This window comes from Podarcis melisellensis (genome assembly GCF_964234715.1).
Source record: "Podarcis melisellensis genome assembly, chromosome: 12".
NCBI lineage: Eukaryota > Metazoa > Chordata > Lepidosauria > Squamata > Lacertidae > Podarcis > Podarcis melisellensis.
Window position 1 is genome coordinate 36,523,745 of NC_138544.1, and position 16,321 is coordinate 36,540,065.

The 16,321-nt window shown below is 44.6% G+C and overlaps 1 protein-coding gene across 1 annotated transcript; it reads left to right on the plus strand.

Annotated features, from left to right (window-relative positions):
* The first annotated feature begins 1,747 nt into the window (after nucleotides 1-1,747).
* Nucleotides 1,748-15,269, plus strand: VIM (vimentin). The gene is made up of 9 exons (XM_081882564.1): nucleotides 1,748-2,403; nucleotides 3,847-3,907; nucleotides 10,036-10,131; nucleotides 10,242-10,403; nucleotides 12,060-12,185; nucleotides 13,037-13,257; nucleotides 13,350-13,393; nucleotides 13,878-13,960; nucleotides 14,904-15,269. The coding sequence occupies exons 1-9, from the start codon at nucleotides 1,844-1,846 to the stop codon at nucleotides 14,940-14,942; spliced, it is 1,392 nt and encodes a 463-aa protein (XP_081738690.1). The 5' UTR covers nucleotides 1,748-1,843; the 3' UTR covers nucleotides 14,943-15,269.
* The last annotated feature ends 1,052 nt before the right edge of the window (nucleotides 15,270-16,321 follow it).

Genomic DNA, 16,321 nt, shown 5'->3' on the forward strand with positions numbered 1-16,321 from the left:
ATGCTTGCTTGGATGGCGGATAAGAGAGCATGAAGCTGACAGAACAAAGGCTCCTGCCATTTTTGCCTCTGGCTCCACTCACCACTGCATGCAGCTCTCCAAAGATTTCCCCGATGGGAATGTGACCCTCTGCGTGAAAAGGGTTATACAGAATAGTTAGGTTCAGATACAGTATGTCAACTGATGGGAGGAGAAGCAGGAGAGAGCTATTGCTGTGCTTGCCCTTCAGGCTTCTTAAATGCAACTGGTTTGCTGCTACATAAAACAGGACACTGCCCTATGTGGACCTTTGGAAAGATCCATCAGATATTTTCTTATGTTTCATTAAGTCCCCTGGGGTTTACTTCTGAGTAAAACAAGCACAGGGCTGCTATGACTTATGCTGCTTCAGCAAAGGATAACCAGTTGCAGCAGAATCCATGTCAAAAAGATGTACGTTTTCAGGAAAAAAAAATCTGTGGCTCCCTAGATGTTGCTCGTGAAGAACTCCCATCGGCTAGGCTGGCTGGGGGGTGAGGGGAAAAGTAGTCTTTCCTGCAGGGTTCAAAGCTCACGCCCACTCCCATTCTCATCCCTCTGACTGGACTAGATAGGCACCCATCATCATCTGGGGGGGGGCACACCTTCCCAGCACCGATTTTTGCCATTAGCAGCTGTTACTCAGAAGCAAGTCCCACCGAGTTCAGCGGAGTTTGCTCCAGGGAAAATAGGCTGCGTGGGTGCCGAGTCTGGCGCACAGCTTTAAAGGGAAGTTGCAAACTTAAACGTCCTTCCCTTTTCGGATGCGTCTCCGATCGTGCAGGAGAAGCATTGACCAGAAAATGCAGCCCAACTGCTGCGAAAGTTTTTTTGTTTTTGCTTTTTTTAAGGAAAAGAGAGAGAGAGAAACCAGCTAAATAACGGCCCCGGCGCCTCAGATAGGGTCCCGACTGGTGCCATGTGGAAGGGATTGATAATGACGCGCGCAGCCTCCTGTGTCTCTGCAAGCGCCTGTCCCGAGGAAACCCGGCTCGCTTTTGCTCGCGAGGCAAAGAGGCTCCTTCTTCTCGGGCTGGAGGCGCCTCGACACGCGGGGACTCCCCACAGCAAAGGGGAACTCCTTCGCCACCCAGCCCAGCACCTCCCTCCCTCCCTCGGATTCGTTTTCCTCGCTTCTCAAATCCTCTGCGTGAGGAAAAGGAGACGCGACGGTTCCCCCATTAGCTTGGGCGTCCTTCCCATCCCGCCCCCACGGTATTCGTCCTGCAGCCAGTTCCTTCCACTTTCCACAGGCTCCGATCTCCACGTCTCGCCTTCAACCTCCCCACATCTGTTTCTCGTTGAGATCCCTCCAACTTCTCCACCCCCCTTGTTGCGGTGTCTCCCCCCCCCCCGTTCTCCGCCCCCGTCCTTTCCATCCTTTTTTTCTCTCTCCCCCCCCCCTCCCTCCTGCACCCTGCGCAGCCACAAATCAGGAGTTTGCAAGGCCAGGGGGTGGGCACCGCCTCCCTCCCCCCCCCCGTCGTGGCTTTTCTCCCCTATTAATCATCCCCCTCCCTCCCCTTGAGCAGGAAAAGCCTTTGCATCTGCTTTTCTTGCTTTTGCAATCAGAGATGGGCCGGGATTGTGGGGGACCAACCTCGCCCCGCCCGTCCCGGGGGACCCCGTGGGGCAGCGGTTGGCTGCCGCTCGGGGCGGGGCTTGGCTTTTGTTGGACGGGGCGGGAGGGCGTGACTGGCGTATAAGAGGCGCGCGGAGCCCGCTCGGCCGCTCTCCCGCGCCTCTTCCTCCCGCTGCTCGACGGCGCTGCTCTCTCGCGCTCTCTCCCCGGGATTGCCCACCTTCCTCTTCTGGGATTACAAGCATGAGTACCACCAGCAGCAGCCGGAGTTCCTACCGCCGCATGTTCGGCGGGGCGGGCGGGCGGCCCAGCTCGTCGAGCAGCAGCCGCTACGTGACGTCGTCGAGCCGCTACTCGCTGGGCAGCGCCCGGCCCAGCAGCGTCCGCCTGGTGTCGTCGGCGCCCGGCGGCGGCGGGCTCTACGCCTCCAAGGCCGTGCGCCTGCGGAGCAGCCTGCCGCCGATGCGGATGCTGGGCGTCGATGGCGGCGTGGACTTCTCTCTGGCCGACGCCATCAACACGGAGTTCAAGGCCAACCGCACCAACGAGAAAGCCGAGCTGCAGGAGCTCAACGACCGCTTCGCCAACTACATCGACAAGGTGCGCTTCCTGGAGCAGCAGAACAAGATCCTGCTGGCCGAGCTCGAGCAGCTCAAGGGCAAAGGCACGTCCCGCCTGGGCGACCTCTACGAGGAGGAGATGCGCGAGCTGCGCCGGCAGGTGGACCAGCTCACCAATGACAAGGCCCGCGTGGAGGTGGACCGCGACAACTTGGCCGAAGACATCCTGCGCCTGCGGGAAAAGTAAGGCGCGGGTCCCCTGGACGGGGCGGGGGGGGGGGCTTCCGAGGCGAGGGCTGGGCTGGGCGAGTAAACTACATTGGCCCCAATGGGACTTGGGTTTGAGTAGCGGCTTGCCCTGGCAGACTTCCTGCTCTCCGAGTAGTGGTTCCGTCTGTGATGGCGCGCGCGCATCCTTTGCAAACAAAGGAAATGTGCTTCTCGTTTCAAAATGCCTGCAAATTTGTACGAATGCAGCCAGGAGATTGATTGATTGATTGATTGGATGATTAACACTTCCCCATTCAGGTTACAGCCCTCGTTCTGTCTGTCTCCATCCATCCCTCTCCCCTTAGGAATGAAGTTGTCGCACCAGCGCTAAGCAAATATAAAAGTCTGAGCGTTCATTCATTCCTTTGATTCAGAAAGCTTGTGAATTCAGTCACGTGGGCTGATTCAGAATGATCACATTCACTTTGTGAATAGCACGAAGGACTCGTCATGTGAAAAAGTTCGGAAAACTTTTCCACAGCTGAGCCTGCGCTGGCTGGAGGCACTGAAGAGGCAGCTGGGCAAGCGCCTTTGTCTTAGGGATCTGCAGTGTGGTGGGTCCCCTTATTCACACTCTGCAGCACAAAGAACAAGGATTGAAGTTCCATTCTTGTTTTACTCTGATGCTTTAGCAGGGCGATTCCATTAAAGGGGAATTACTTGCAAATAAACATTGAGAGGTGTGGTTTACTCCCATGTAAGTGTGCATAGAATTGGGCTGCTAGCCCCACCCAGTTCAATAGACTTGACTTTGGCTTCAATTTGCATTTTTTGCTAGAAGCAAGGCCCATTGCACTGGGTGGGAATTTCTTCTGAGTAAACTTGTAGAGGATTGTGGTGCTAGCCTGCAATTCCTCAGACTTATTTCTGTGTAAAGTTGCATAGATTGGATTGCACTATTACTCTGCCCATTGTTGAATCAGTTTATGCTGGTACTTTCCAAAGTTGCATGGTTGCAAGTGCCTGGTAATTTGCCACGTTGGTATTCGAATTATAAGGTCTAGATCAGGGCTAAGTTTGAATTTATGGTTTGGGGAGCTGCTGCAAACCTCCAGTTTTAACAAAATGTGTTAGGCAAACCACAATTGTAGGTCATCTCTCCCTCCCTCTCAGCTAGTTGAGTAAGTGGGGTAGCCTTCCCCCCTTCTCCCCTTTTTTTGCTGGTCTTATGTTTATTGTTGGATTTAACGCTGCTGCTTCTGCAAGAGTTCTGCTCCAAGTCTGGTCACACTGTAATGAAAACGGAGCCACACAAATGGAGGCATGGGGTGCTTTTGTGTGGAAGACCTCCCCCTCCCACACTCTTCCCCCTTTTGCTTCTCTTTCCCTCATGGGTGTGGCTGACTGTCCATCAAATCTGAACTTCACTTGGTCAGCTTTTTTCATTTCTTTGAATGGGTCCTTTAATTTTTCCAGACTTCAAGATGAGATGCTTCAGAGGGAAGAAGCTGAGAACAACCTGCAATCTTTCAGACAGGTTTGTAATTTCATACATCCCACCCCCCGTTAAAGTTTTTAAGTGTTTGTTTAATTCTAGTGCTTAAACGCTTACAAGAAAAAAGCAGAACGGAAAGCCACCTGGTGGTTGAAAATGGATAATGGGAGTGTTCTGGTTCTTCGGTACAAATTCAAGTAGTTCTTTCACTTCCCTTGTGTTTTGACTCATACGAAACAGTATTTCTGCATTTTTTAGCAGTATTGAAATGTTAAGATCATAAGAGCCCAGCTCAATCAAACCCAAAGGTCAGTCTAGACCAGCTTTCTGCTTTTGCACAGTGGCAAATTGGATTCCTCTGGGAAGCTGGCTACCTTGGTTGCTCCCCAGCAACTTATAGTCTGATGCACACCACCTCTGTTCCTGGAGTTTTCATCTAGCCATAATGACTAGTAGCTATGAAGATCTATACTGGGGTAGCCACCATAATGATGTTGACCTAAACCAATTTCCCCCAACCATTGGCCATGTTGGCTGGGACTGATGGGAGTTGTAGTCTAACAACATCTAGATGGCACCAATATTGGCTAACCTTGATCTAGACACATTGTCATATAACAGCATTGTTGCATTCAGATGATGAAGATGAAAGGATAGCATGTTGCCAAAGGCCAAGTAGTAAGTTTGTGGCGGAGAAACTTTTTAACTAAACTTGCTGGTCATGCTTTCAGGCACTATGTTAACACCAGCTGTGTCCAGCTTTTTGAGCTGTGCTTGGATTTAGCAGAGGCACTTACAAGCACATAGCGCTCTTGCAGGGGCCAAGAATTGTTTCTGTTTTATCATCGTCTAGCCTGTTACCCAGAGAAGCTCTGTGGAATCGGTTTTTCAGATTGGTAAGGGTGAAAGGGAGCCATCTGTTCGCTTGGCTGAAAGGTATTAATGGTTTCTATGGGATTCACTATGGAATGCCGATGCAGGCATTAACAGCGACTGTGGTGGCAGCAGATTGAAATAATAGGAGCCTTTGTGTTCTGGGGGTGCTTGTGGCAGGCTGCATTCTTGCTGGATGTGTAATGATGCAAGCATATTTAGAAACCCATAATTTAAAGCATTGGCCACTTCAGCTGGTCCAGTCTCTAACTGATTATTGAACAAGATTGTCCACTAATTATATTGCTGACATGAAGACCGACCTAAAGTCAACAAGGATGTTAATTTAGGACTGCATAATAATTAATACTTCAGACATTCCTTCCCGTCACACTAGACTGGTTCACTGGACATTTGAAGTAAATAACATTTGGAGCCTTTCAAACCTTAGCCATTTTGCTTTGAAAAATGAAGCTTTTCTGCCTTAAGTTCTCTGTGTGCCAATTTTTAATACAATAACTAATTTTCAAACCCCTATTTCAAAGGAGAATGTGAGATGGAAATGGATCCTTTTAAGTAAAGCCATCTCCATAAGACAGTGAGAGTCTGAGTTTGGGCAAAATTCATGAAATAAATTGCATTTTTCAATTAACTTAAAATAAAAATGTTTGCAACTTTGCTGACTATATTCCCACCCCCCTTTTGAGCCAGATTCTCAGTTTATGGAAGAAACATCTTTAGCCCATATTTCTATACGCAACCTTGTAGTAAGCCCATTGAATCCTGTGGGAATTACTTTAGAGTTGAAGCAGGACAGTGTATTTGGTTTGAGACTTTCAAGTAAAAGAAGAGGAAGGTGAAATTCGAGAGAGCTGGGTGCGCAAGCATGAATGAGACATGTGGCTTGCAGAGTTGTCTTCTACAGTTACTGGTGTGAGCCCCCAGAGTGACCCTAAACTGAGTCTTGGTACTCTTTGGATATGTCTAGTACTGCAGAGAGCTTCAGTCTCTGTGTAGCTCAGAGCTACTTTGTGCTTGGCCTGATAGTTCCATTTGCATGGTTGTCTGCCTCTGAGTGTGGGGAATCCGAGAAGGGTGACTTACGGGATAACATAGCACATTGCTAGGACCACATCTGTCTTGTGGGTATTCTCCAAGACTTCCAGTCAGGCAGAAAAAGATTACCAAATACTGAGCCTTCTTGACTCATTCCCCTTGCTTTGCTGGGACTCTTGATCTATCCCACATGAGCCACGTGACTGGGGGGAGTTATAAATAAAGGGAACAATGCACAATGGTGTTGTGTCCTCTTTCCTCATGTGTTTGCAATGTTGATTGAGGATTATTTAGCCCAGACCCATAATGCAGATGCAACATTTAGGAGCTTATTCTGTTTTTACTTTTATCTCTGCCATACTGTAAACCTAAAGCACACTGGCGATGTTCTAGCGTTCTTGAGCACATGGAAGAATATGATAAGAGATGGTCATGCACAGATGATGTAATGAAGTGAACCTTTGGGTACAGTATCTGATCTGGTAAAACACCATGTAGGAAGCTGCATGCATTTTGCTGGCGAGATGCTACATGTGGTACAATACCACTGTATAGCTTAGGCATTTGAAAGAGAAAAAGCAGGATCTTGGAACAAAACTACCATATTTTTTGCTCTATAAGATGCAGCAGACTACAAGACACACCTAGTTTGGAGGAGGAAAACAAGAAAAAAATATTCTGAATCTCAGAAGCCAGAACAGCAAGACGGATTGCTGCGCAGTGAAAGCAGCAATCCCTCTTGCTGTTCTGGCTTCTGTGATAGCTGCGCAGCCTGCATTCACTCCATAAGACGCACACATATTTCCCCTTACTTTTTAGGAGGGAAAAGGTGAGTCTTATAGAGCAAAAAATACGGTACTTAGGGTGGTGGAATCATTAAAATCCTTAACATTAGGCTAGGCATTCACTTTTGGAAGCCCCTAGGCTGATTCCCCACTTCCACCTTCCTAGCTATCTCCCAGTATGCTTAGGACACCTTGTGGGAAGGAAGAGAGAAACCAGTGTTGTAGAGAGGTAGAATGAAATATACTTTGCTCATGCATTTAGGGGGCATTTGACTTGGGTCATAGCTTGTCCTAGACAGAAGGGTCCTAGGTTGCTGTCAATTGATAAGCTCTTTGGCAGCAGGCCTAAAACAACTCTGCTTGAGTTCACTGGGCTAGCTTGACTTGATATAAGAGCTTCACATACTCAGGCTGGTCTGCCTGTAAGAATTGCTTCCTCATTTTACTGTGCATGATTGACAGATGGAGGCCATGGAAGAACCAGCACACACATCCAAATAGCCTAACTGCCACAACTCTTTGCAACAGTGAAGTTGCCAGATACCTTTACAAGTTTAATTTACTATGGATCCCAAATTTGATTGTGACCTCCCAAATATACGGGTTTAAGGCTGTGAAGTGTGTGTGTGTGTGTGTGTGTGTGTGTGGTGTCAAGCTTCCCTCCCCATAATTTGGCTCAGAATGAAATAGCAGCTCACAATGAGTGTTTTCAGCAAACTGTCTTTGAAGTCTGTAAAGTGCGACTTGAAAGAGATGAGGGTGTCCTGCTGGAAAGAGCTTAGGAAGGATAAGCTTTGTTCCCCTAGGTTGAAACATGGGGAAGGAAAATGCTAAATCCCTGAAGCTGGAGGGTGGGGGGGCAAAACTTGTATTCCTCTAGTATTCCATAAATGTCTCAGGGCATTCCTCTAAAATGGGTGAGGAACCAATGGCCTCTCCAGCTGTTGTAGGATTCCTCAACTCCCATCAGCCCCAGCCAGCATAGCCAGTGTTCAGGCAATGATGGGAGTCATGGTCTTGCAACCTCTGAAGTGTCCAGGGGCTCCCCACCCCAGCCATTGTCTTCAGGCATAAAACCTCATCTCTCCATTACTCAGCAATGCTTTGTTCCTAACCAGCATCTCTCGGCTAGTGACCCGCTTCAACACATTCATCTCTATATGTGTATATACAGTTGAGCTCTTAGCCTTCTGCACATGTTAACTTGAGTAAGTAGAGCAGAGTTACATAGAGTGGGACTCTGCTTTTACCTCTCCCCCCACCAAATTGTGCCACCCTCCCCCAACAATGGCATGCTCCACATGTAGAAAAAAGCCCAGTGTGCAAGGAGCTCCATGCAGTGTGCCAGGCAAGTGTTCCAGCTTGCAGCTGCACATGCGTTCTTCTACAGGCAGAGTGAACCATGTGGTTGTTGAAGGTGCAACACCAGAGCTAAAACTGGCTCTTCTCTGCACTCTACATGAACATGCCCTCTAAGTTTCCTTCATAGTTCTTTGCTTTCTCCATAATTGTGTTCCACTGAGAGCCAGCACCTGTTGCTTATTGGACTCAAAGGAACTCCTTCCCCAATACTTCAAGCCCAGACTGTCATCTCAAATCAAGCTGCAAGAGTGCACTCTGGTTACACTTGCATGTGGATTTTTTTTTTTTAGTGCTAGCCACAACTGGGCTAATACTTTTGCTGCCTGAGCTTGTGTTGCTTTCCTAGACTCTCAGATAAAAATCTGCAATACCCCTGTCCTGCGAAGTTACTTTAGCATGGGGGTAGCCAATGTGGTACTCTCCAGATGGTACTGCACTGACAATTGGGCTGGTGGGAGTTGGGAGTACAGCAACATCTGGAAGGGAGCACATTGACTACTCCTGCTTTAGCACCTGAGACTGAAAATCGCACAAGAACATCTCCCCCTTTTAACAGTAAAATAAATAACAGTTTGCTTGACCACTTACGACACCCCAGAAACATCTTCCGGCAATGGCAGTCTTTCACTCTTTGCCTAAAGGTGTTGTTTTTCAAAGTTTTGAGGGGAGAGTAGGCCACAAACACTAGCCTGGTGCATCTAGAGTAATCTGCATTAGTTTTCAGTGGGCCGAGCGTGTTCATTTTTCAGCTATACTTGCAACAGGTGCCTTGAGAGGAGGATAAGAATTCTTGCCATGGGCTCACACTTGTCTGGGATAAGCAGTGAGCTTTCAGGCATGAAATCTGACTTCTGAAATGGCATTGCTCAGTTCCTGTGTGAAATAACTGGCAGCTTTGCACAGTTGCAGAGAAAACAAAAGTAGGTTCTGAGATGAGCTCTAATCTCTTTTGCTTACTGCCAAGTACACACAACAAAACATTATCTGCTTTTCTGTTGTGGCTGAGCCCTACTCTATTTTGCCGTCCTTCTCCAGCCCAACTAATCCTTTGCCTGGAGTCTTAAATGACACCAACTATCTCTTTTGTGTAACAAACCTGCTGTCCTAAATGGAATGGAATGATAAAGTTCATGGGCATTCATTAGTAGCTTGTTTCAGGTGCATTAATATTTCAAATAACTTTTCTGACATAATATCCTAAAGTTCCTAAAGTACTTTTATGCCTTTGATCCTGTTGCAATGAATTTAGTGTGTAAATAGGTTACTTTAACCACATAAAAACTTGCCACACTATTCATTTTATCTTGGACTGCATACAACTTCTATCTAAACTAAACTTTTTTTTCTGGTGGTCAAATGTGTTTAGTCTAAGTTGACATCACCTAGATACAGTGATGCTGGCTTTCTAGAAAAAATACTGGAAAATTTCTGCTACTCCATATTGATCTGATTCTGCATGTTTCAAACTGGTATTCATATGCCAAACTAAAAGTATGTCATACTAACTTTAAAGTTTTTTTCAGTAGCCAAAAATAGTTGAACTGAAATACTGAATTAGAGTTAGGGAATTCAATAAAGTGCACTTGCTGTACTTAAAATATTATAATCAAAATTTTTATTGGAAATTACTGATAATGGAATGATCAAGACATGACATGACAATAGTATTTTTTTTAATTAATAAAACAATTGAAGGTGCCAATAAGATTTATACTCCCCCCTCTTTTGACTGAAAGCTGTGCAGCCTTTCTAAAGATAGCTCCCTAGAAAAAGTGATTGCAGTTTCAGATTTGACTAGACTTCGTTGATCATTAATTAATGTTACGAAACAATGACTTTCTCAAAATGGAAAATTGTATGCAGAAAAAAATATAGCTGTGGAGAGCTTTGGTCAGATTCTGTGCTGTAGACAATCTTCCATGGAGAAATGTCAAACCTCCACCTCAATTGCTGAAGGAAGGAAGTGAAATCAAGCCGCTCCTTATTTAGACAGTAGTTTGTTCATTGCAGATATTTTTGCCCCATATTACAACATTCTCCCAGTTAGCTTATGAATGTTTCTGACACCCTTTCCCCCTGTTGTTCCTCCCTCAGGATGTTGACAATGCCTCCTTGAACCGCCTGGATCTTGAACGCAAAGTTGAATCTCTGCAAGAAGAGATTATCTTCTTGAAGAAGCTCCATGATGAGGTAATTTTTGAACTCCCACCAGCTTTTCAATGTGATTCCTTAGGGGGGAAATGAATTGCATTGGTAAAAACGTTCAATGTATGGAATGTCATCCTTTTTTCCCCTTGAAGGAAATCCGTGAGCTTCAGGCCCAGATCCAGGAACAACATATCCAGATCGATGTGGATGTTGCCAAACCTGATCTCACCGCTGCCCTGCGCGATGTGCGTCAACAGTACGAAAGTGTTGCTGCTAAGAACCTCCAGGAAGCTGAAGAGTGGTACAAATCCAAAGTAAGCAAATGGCCTGACTATCACTGCCCCCTATATACTATATTTCAATTAGAGGATAGAATAAAATAGACTTTAGTTCAGCAGTTGTTCTACATTTTGTCATTCAGATGCAGAGTGCTCATCTTAGTTGTCTGAACGTGAGGGTCATGGAACTATTAGGGATCTACTGTAGGCCTTGATACTACAGAAAGCACTGCCTCAAAATGGCGGTATACTGCAGATTTCTTTTAAAAATAAAATAAAACTTGTGTGTATGTTAGAAGATTTATGTCCCACGCTTTCTGTCACAAAAAGGATTCTGGGAGGTGGCTTAATTATTTAATAAAATGAGACCATTAAAAGCAATCTATTAAAAATAAATCATAATTAGTAATGAGAGCATTTCACTCTCATTTTAAGAGAGGGACACTTACAAGCTGCACTCAGCTCAGGCTACGTAAGGTGTACACTCTTCTCTTCCCAACCTCCAGTGCCCCAAAGAGAATACCAGAAACAGTTAAGAAACAACTCATAGTCTCCAAGTAACACAACACACAACTTCAGAAACCGTGCCGGAACTGAATTAGGTGAACAAATGAACTTGGCAAGTCTGCCCAGGGATGCAGTTTTAGTTTCTTATCATCAGCATTAGAATTCTTCTTATAATTCTTATTTATTGCCTACCCTTAACCAGCAGGTCCCAGGGTGGGTTACAACAATTCAAAATTCAGAATTAAAATCAGTTAAGACAGAATACAGTTGCAGGAATAGGGTGGGCCATGAAAACACACACATTATATCTGTGTTAGAATCACTGATTTTATTTTATATTTTGGTTAAAAAATGTTGCTTGGGTTTAACCTCTTAGAGATTTTCTGTCAAATAAGTGTTATATAAATTTTCTTAATTTATATTTTGGGAATTTTTAAATTTAAAACATATTTTCAATTTTTAAAATAAGGGTGGTACCTGGTTTTCCTTGATAAGTGGCACTTAATAACATGTAAAAGTTGAAAAAATGTAGGTGCAGCATTGTAAGTTCAATGCTTCTAAGAATATACCGTATTTTTCTGTGTATTTTTGGGGACTCCAAATTAAGAAAACACCCCTGAGCACTACCTGTGTATAAGACCAGCCCCAATTTTAAACCTAATTTTTTGGTTAAAAACCCCCTAGTCTTATACACGGAAAAATATGGAATTCCCCATAAAACTAGAATCCTGTGACAGGATCGTGTGTCTTTGTACCTTGATGTCTTGAAGGGATAGTTGCAGGCCAGTAACATGCTGGTTTGTTTTTTTTAAAAAGTATTGTGTCCTGTTGCTAAGGAGCATCTGGCAAGCTGCAGATGGGTTTGGTTATGTTGTTAAAAGCAGTTGGAATTCTGTAGGGACTTCTCTGCATGGTAAACAAATGTCTCACAGACACATATATCGGGAGGTCACGTTGCAATTGTGAAATGAGCTTTTTAAAAAAGACAGGGTTATAGCATGCAAGTCTTCATGATGCAGAGGCCTAGTCCACCCAAAGTGGCCTTTCCTCTAAGGTGAGAATCAGCTGAATTCTGCTCCTTAATCATGCCCTTTGGTACCCGAGTTTAATTCTCTTAATATGTGTCTTAGCTAAAAGGTGGGCTCTTGAAAACGTTCATCTAGTTAACCTTGGTGTGGTTGTTAGTTTGCAGATCTGTCTGAAGCAGCCTCCCGGAACAATGATGCCCTGCGCCAGGCCAAACAAGAAGCGAATGAGTACCGCAGGCAAATTCAGAGTCTCACCTGTGAAGTGGATGCACTTAAAGGAACTGTAAGTGAAAGATGACGCTTGGAGGGGAAGGCTTTGGCAGGTGGTGGTGGTTTTTTAAGAAGAAAAGTAGGTTTAGGTCTGCATTTCTCAGCTATTCTTTTGGAATAGCGCAACTTAAATATTACATGTTTGCAAAAGAGACCTTTCAAACAATAAAGTTGGCATATGCCCTAACAACAACAACAATTTATTATTTATACCCTGCACATCTGGCTGGGCTTCCTGACGTGAAAATAAGCCTGTGGTTCACCTCTGTCTCTGATCTCAAGCTGGTGATAAAGCTAGGGCCAAGATCTCAGGCTACCCTAAAAATTCTTTCAATTGGAGATTCTAGGGATTGAATGTACAGCCTCGTTATGCATGTGATCTGCTGCTGAGCTGTTGTCTTCGCAAAATGTTCTGCACTGGTAAAATGAATCTAATCTTACGACTCTTGAGTCCATTCTGCACATTCTTGTAGCAAGTGAAGGAGCCTTCTGTCTTCCTTGTTTACACTTGGGAACATATAAATCTGCGTTAACACTGAGGCAGACAGTTGTATCTCACTCAGGATTGTCTATACCAGGGCTGGCAGACATGTGGTCTTCCAGATGTTTCTGGATTAAAAAATACATTTTACATATGTGAACTTGAATCAGCCCTGGGCAGCATTGCTTAATGGCTAGGGATGAATTGAGCCATTGGGTTTTGTTCTGCTTTAATCCTACTGGAGTATAAACTCATTGAAATTAATAGACGTTATTAACTCGGGTCCACTTGCTTGGATACAACCTATTGATTTCACCATTTTACCCATGAACTGAATGCTATCGCTTGAAGCCCCAGTGTATGCTTTTGTAAAATCTCTCCAGAACGAATCCCTGGAACGCCAGATGCGTGAGATGGAGGAGAACTTTAATCTTGAAGCTGCTAACTACCAAGACAACATTGCCCGACTCCAGGATGAGATCCAAAACATGAAGGAAGAAATGGCTCGCCATCTGCGCGAGTACCAAGAGCTGCTGAATGTAAAGATGGCTCTTGATATTGAGATTGCCACTTACAGGAAACTGCTGGAGGGAGAAGAGAGCAGGTACTAGATTCATCCGGTGGACCCTCATCAGACATATCTGAAAACAGTCTCAGCCGCCGCATCTAAATATGACTTCTGTTTTCTTTTTTCAGAATCACAATGCCCATTCCGACTTTTGCTTCCCTGAACCTGAGAGGTAAGCAACTGCCATCTATATCTGGTAGCTGGACGTCCTTGGTGTATTAACCATTTTTATATAAATAGTACTAAGATTGAGTTTAACTTGGCAATAGAAGGTCTTGGTTTTGGCATCTGATGTATGTAAAGGGTCTGGACTTCGCTTGGTGCACTCTTGAGTCCTTGTTGCAATGCTCACCTTGTATCAGATGTGTAAACTGGGTCTAGAATTGTTGAAGTGTCCTTCTCTGGGTCTGGGTGGTCCTGCCTTTTGCCAGTGGGTGGGTGTGGATGGTCCTGACTTACGGTTGACTTTGCCGTTTGCTTTTTCAAACATTGTTTTGTTGGTAATCTAAACAGAGCTTTCAAAAGGCCTGATATCTCATTGGTTTTCCATAGCAATATTACCCAAGCACTGATCTAAGATCAGCATTGCTGTGGTATCTTTCTAACATGAGTGAGAATTCTCTACAGAGTTCTAACTGTGCTATTCTTATCTACAGAAACAAACCTTGAGTCTATCCCAATAGACACCCACTCCAAGAGAACACTTCTTATCAAGACTGTTGAAACTAGAGATGGACAAGTGAGTGCTACTAACAATTACAGATGTGGGGTTGTATATATGCATACATATTTACGTTTATGCTGTTAAACATATCTTCTAGGGGTGTGGAACATACTACTTTAGCATATTGGAATATATTATGTCAGTAACCGTGCCTCTCTTCTGGACTGGCTGTGTGTGTGCACACACAAAGACTGTCGAAATGGTCAACCTTTTATGCCCAGGATGCTTAATGAAAGTCGAGTACGAAGGATCTAGATCCTGTGTTTGCAGTTGTTTCATTGGAACGGTGGGAAGGATAGATACTGGGGACAGGGCATGAAAACTTGGATGAACGGGACTCAATTCTACAAGGATACTGGGTTAAGCCTAGAATTCCATCCAAAAGTCATCAACAAGCCTATCTAGCGCTGGTTTCTGAGCCCTTAAGTCAGGCTGCTGTCTCTGTTCAAAATCTCCACAATGTGAATAATTTTTCCATTGAATGCTGTGCTTTAAATGCTGTGTGGTGTAGCAATTCCAAGGACTGCTCTGCATTTGTTGGATGTCTTGGGCAGGTTTAAGCATGTGGTGACAGAAGGCCAGCTGTCTCTAAATTGCTGAGTTGCCTTGCTTTAAACTCCCCCTCCACACACACCCTTGGCTCCCAAGTAGATATCTTGAGCAGGTGGTGGGAAGCTGGGAAGACTTTCTGGTGTCCCTCCATATGCTTTGAGGTATCAGAGGGGAGGTGGGCACAGTGTTGCAACAGCCTGTTGAGTTGCACCTTCCCTTTGCTGCCTATACAATCTGTGCACCATGTGGCAAGCCAGATAGTAGTGTTTGAGCAAGATTCCTAGTCACTAGCTTCAAGTGGAAAATATTTCAAGCGACAGTTAAGCTTCCCTGTGAAAGGTTTAGGAGCTGAGATCAATTGACAATTAAATACCCTTCTAATGCTTTACGATACTTGTCTTAATAGGTTATCAATGAAACTTCTCACCATGATGAACTGGAGTGAAGAAGAGAACAGCACATCTTCCTTGTGCCGAAATGAACCCTTACCAGCAAAACTAAAAAAAGAGAAACAGCTTTTCAAGTGCCTTTCTGCAGTTTTTTCCAAGAGCGCAAGGTGGTTATGCTAGAAGATATAGGTCTTAGATCATGCAAAACTGACTCTCTTGATGGGTTAGAAGAGCTTTTAAAAAAGGGAGTCTAGTTCAGATAGCACTATCTTGTGCTGCAATACTGTTGTTTTTTTTTAAGTTTCTGAATTGAATAAAACTGCTTTTTCAGCACAGTATGATGAGCAACCTCTCACTGCTTCAATAAACATTTGGGAAATTGCTTTCTCATGTCTTCTTAATTTGCAGCAAGTTTTTAGCAACAATCATAGATCTACTTTCATTGTAGCAGCAAGAAATGTTTCCAGGATTATTATTTTTTAATGGAAAACACGCACGCACACATCTACACCTGCTCTTTGAAACTTGATGTCTGTCAAGATTAGCTCTTACACAGTAATTATACACTATTGAGGGGATAAATATATTTTCCTTGGAGTATAAACACCTGACTATTCCTTTTCCAGCACCCTCATTGTGATATTTGTTTTAATATAGGAAAAAGGTGTCTCTCATAGAAAGCTTCTTCATACCACATCAGACCACTGGTCAATTTAGGCTGGTATTGATGGAAAACTTGTGACATTGCTGATGTTTTTCAACTCTCATCAGCCCTGGAAACATTTGGAGAGTCTCAGGCTCCCCACCCCTATTCTACACGCTCTCTAGCATTTGAGACAGCTTGTCTGTCTTAGCACTACAAGGAGAGACATAGGATTGAACCAACCTCTGCAGCCTTTTGCATGCAAACCATCTGCTCTGCAAGTGGACTGTGCCCCCCTCACTAGTTTCCCCTAGTGACCAAGACACACACTCCCTTCAGATCAGCTTTTATACTGGGCTGAACTGATAGTAAGGTATTCTTTCCCCAAAGCTGTGAAGTTCTATTTTTGCACTCACATGAAGTCATTAAAAAAAACCAGACCCTATTGTGCTTCCCATAAGCTGATCTGAGCATCTTCTCTTTCCCCCAACCCTACCTGGCAGCAGTGCCTTTGGAGATGCCTAAGAAAGGTAGCTACGAGACTTTTGCTTCCCTTGTGTTAGATATGCAACAGCAGTGGCCCAAGAAACATTTATTATCTATCAGATTTTGGGTGTCCTGCAAGCTACTTTTTCCCACAGGTGCCTGAAATAATGCCATGGCATTCCAGAGCCTGTGAAGGCAAATAGGTCTTGCCATTGCCACTGTTTCTGGTGAACTTTTGGGGAAGGGAAGAGGCATTGGTCAATTTGGTTATAAGCCAGTGCTTTGGGCGGAAGTTTATAGCCTCAC